Source organism: Marmota marmota, unplaced genomic scaffold (assembly GCF_001458135.2).
Source record: "Marmota marmota marmota unplaced genomic scaffold, marMar, whole genome shotgun sequence".
In the NCBI taxonomy this organism is placed as follows: domain Eukaryota; kingdom Metazoa; phylum Chordata; class Mammalia; order Rodentia; family Sciuridae; genus Marmota; species Marmota marmota.
This window is the reverse complement of record NW_026000164.1, coordinates 8,625,251-8,628,224: the sequence shown is the minus strand read 5'-3', so window position 1 is coordinate 8,628,224 and position 2,974 is coordinate 8,625,251. Positions and strand designations below refer to the sequence as shown.

The 2,974-nt window shown below is 54.4% G+C and overlaps 1 protein-coding gene across 1 annotated transcript in view; it reads left to right on the top strand.

The window, feature by feature from the left end:
- The window catches only part of Clcn1 (chloride voltage-gated channel 1), a 30,776-nt gene extending 29,240 nt beyond the window's left edge, over positions 1-1,536 (top strand). The window contains exons 21-23 of the mRNA XM_015493741.2: positions 182-286; positions 369-455; positions 1,035-1,536. Coding sequence (XP_015349227.1) covers positions 182-286; positions 369-455; positions 1,035-1,406 — 564 coding nt within the window. The 3' untranslated portion in view covers positions 1,407-1,536. The remainder of the gene's footprint in view (positions 1-181; positions 287-368; positions 456-1,034) is intronic.
- The last annotated feature ends 1,438 nt before the right edge of the window (positions 1,537-2,974 follow it).

The following is a 2,974-nucleotide window of genomic DNA, read 5'->3' as shown; positions in this document are numbered from 1 at the left end:
GAGAGAGAGAGAGAGAGAGAGAGAGAGAGAGAGAGAGAGAGAGAGAGAGGCACTGTCCTCTGGGAACAAGGGTCAGTAGTGGTTCACCTGTGTTTCAGTGTTCTGAGCAGGGACAAGGAGGCTAGTTCGGGTCAAAGCTGGGCCTCTGTGATATTGGCGATGGTCCTACTCTGCCTGACAGATTGAAGCCTGGGAACAGGAACAGCTGAGCCAGCCTGTCTGTTTCGATTGCTGCTGTATCGACCAGTCTCCCTTCCAGCTGGTGGAGCAAACGACCCTGCACAAGGCAAGGCCTTGCTGGCTGCTCAGGGCTGTAGGGAGGACAGGCAGGTGTGCGGGGTGCACTGACCTGTGCTCTCCCCACTCAGACTCACACCCTCTTCTCGCTTCTCGGCCTCCATCTTGCTTACGTGACCAGCATGGGAAAGCTCAGGGGTGTCCTGGCACTGGAAGAGGTAATGGACAATGATGGGTCCCCCGTGAGGAGCAGATGTGCATAGGACAAGGGGGTACGAGTGAGGAAGGGATGGTATGGATATCTTGGAAGTCCTTCCAGGTTTCTCCATTTCTCACCCAGAGACTGGAGGAAGTGGGGGGAGCAACCAGTGGGAGGTACAAAGCCTATCATGGCTACAGTTGCAAAGGGGGCAGGATTCTCCACGCCAGGTGAGACCCCACATCACCTTCCACTGATGGCTTGAGTCACATTTCAAAGAGTGTGCCATGGGAGGGAAAGAGGTAGGTGGATGAGACTAAGAAAGTCACTAGGAAGGAAGGGTCAACAGAGGGCCCGAGTCAGGGAGCTGGAGAGTCACTGCCGCTCCGCAGGCAGAGCTGTCAGTCATGCTCTTGTCTCCTCCTTGTCTCCTTCCTTTGTTCCTGTTGTCTGTCTTTCCACTTCTCCTTCCCTGCCCCTCTGTTTCTTTCCCATTACTGTTTCCTTTCGTGTGTCTGTTCTCACCTGTCTCTCCCCCACTGCCCTCATCTTTCTCTTTCCTACTTTGTGCCTCTTTCCCTCTCCTACTCCTGACCAGCTACAGAAGGCTATTGAGGGCCACACCAAATCTGGGGTGCAGCTCCGCCCTCCCCTTGCCAGCTTCCGGAACACAACTTCAACTCGAAAGAGCCCTGGGGGACCCCCGCCTCCTGCAGAGGGCTGGAGCCTGCCCGAGGATGGAGCTGGAGTCCTTGGAGCTGGGGATGTGGCTCCTGCCTCCCCAGAGACTCCTGTGCCACCCCCATCCCCAGAGACCCCTCGCCCCGTGGCCTTAGCCAAAGCAGAGGGTGAGCTGGAGGAGTTGGAGCTGGTGGAGAGCCCAGGACCAGAAGAGGAGCTGGCTGACATCTTGCAGGGCCCCAGTCTGCGATCCACGGATGAGGAGGATGAAGATGAACTGATCCTTTGACCACCTTCCAGGCCCTCGAGCGACTGCTGAGAGGCCCACGCCAGAGGGTGGACTTGTGTGGGCAGGGTGTCCTGAAGGGCACACCTGTATTTTGCCCCTCCCAGAAATTTTAAAATGTGATGTTCTTAAAGGAGGAGTTGGAACTGGGGCAGGGAAGAGTTTGGGTCAATTATTCAGACACTTCTCCATTCCCCAGGCAGATGTTTCTAATCCCCAGGAAGGTCCCCTGATATCCCATGGGTCTTCCTGGGGTTTCCTGTTGTATGGATGGGGTCCCTGCCTCCCCTCACCACCTTCCAATTCCCCAGTGCTTTTGTCCCAGCACCTTCCTGGTCTTGCTTTTCCTTTTTGTTTCCAAAGCTGGAGACTAAGCAATGGCCCAGAATGATGGTGGCCTTGCAAGAGCCATATTGGAGAGGGAGATAGGACTACCTCCTGGCCTTGTGGACAGATCACCCCAGAATGTGTCTTCAGACTGTCCACAGCTGCTTCTCTGGAAGCCCCAGCTTGCACATATCTGCTCCAACCATGTGCCACCAGATCCTATCCACTGCCTATCTCTAGGGTCATTGCTAGAGCAGGAAAGGCCAACCACACCTCCCTTCCTCTGTCCCCTGCTTCAAGCAGTGACTTAAAAGTGTCAAAAGACCATCAAGGGCAGATGCCTGGAAAAGGTTGCTAAAGGGTCCACATGGAAGGGGCAGGTATCTTACTGTCAAATAACATGGTTGGCTCCATGGTATTGCCTGACTCCCTCTAGCAGAAGGCCCCATTTCCTTGTTGCCCTCTGTTTCCAGGTTCCTCCCTACAAAATGGATCTTCCCTTACCCCACTATAGTGATTGACCTGTCCTGACAAGGGTCATCTCTCCCCTAGAACCCTCTGCTTGAGCTGCTGCTAAGAACCAAGGCTGGGGTCTCTCTGACATCCTTGGCCCCCTCTTAGACCAGCTCCTTGGATTCTTCTAGGGGTGTGGAGTTCAAGGGCACCCTGAAAATGGCAGGCTGTTTTGGTGCTTCTCACTCTTGGGGCAGTCACATCCTCCTCCTTGGCTGTGGAGCATGCCTCAGCCTGCCTTCCTGAAAGAGATGCCAGGTGCACCGAGCATCCAGAACCTCCGCTCCTCACCCCAGGGCATGGCTCCTTACCCTCCCTCCCTGCCTACCTTATTTAGTTCTGCAGTTGTGTCCTCTCCCCAGCATTCTCCTCCTGCCCCTCCCCTGTGCCCAGTCTCTTCCGTCCCCCAAATAAGACACTTGAAGTCAGAGGGTACCACCACAGTCTGTTTAGTGTAGTTGAACACAGGCTCTGGCCTTCTCCAGCCTCGTGGCATCCCGTCCACCTCCCCAGGCCAAGGGACAGGTGCTGAGCCTGGGTAGGGAGATTGGCAATGAGCATCCAAGCCCATGCCCGTGTGTATATAATCTATAATATTTATATATTTATATAGAATTCTCTCTGTAATATATGTCATAGAATCTCTCTCGGGCCTGGGTTAGAAGGTCACATTAAGAAAACATGCTAAGACTGGCCATGAAAATGGAGATGTCTCAGACCTGGAAGACAGT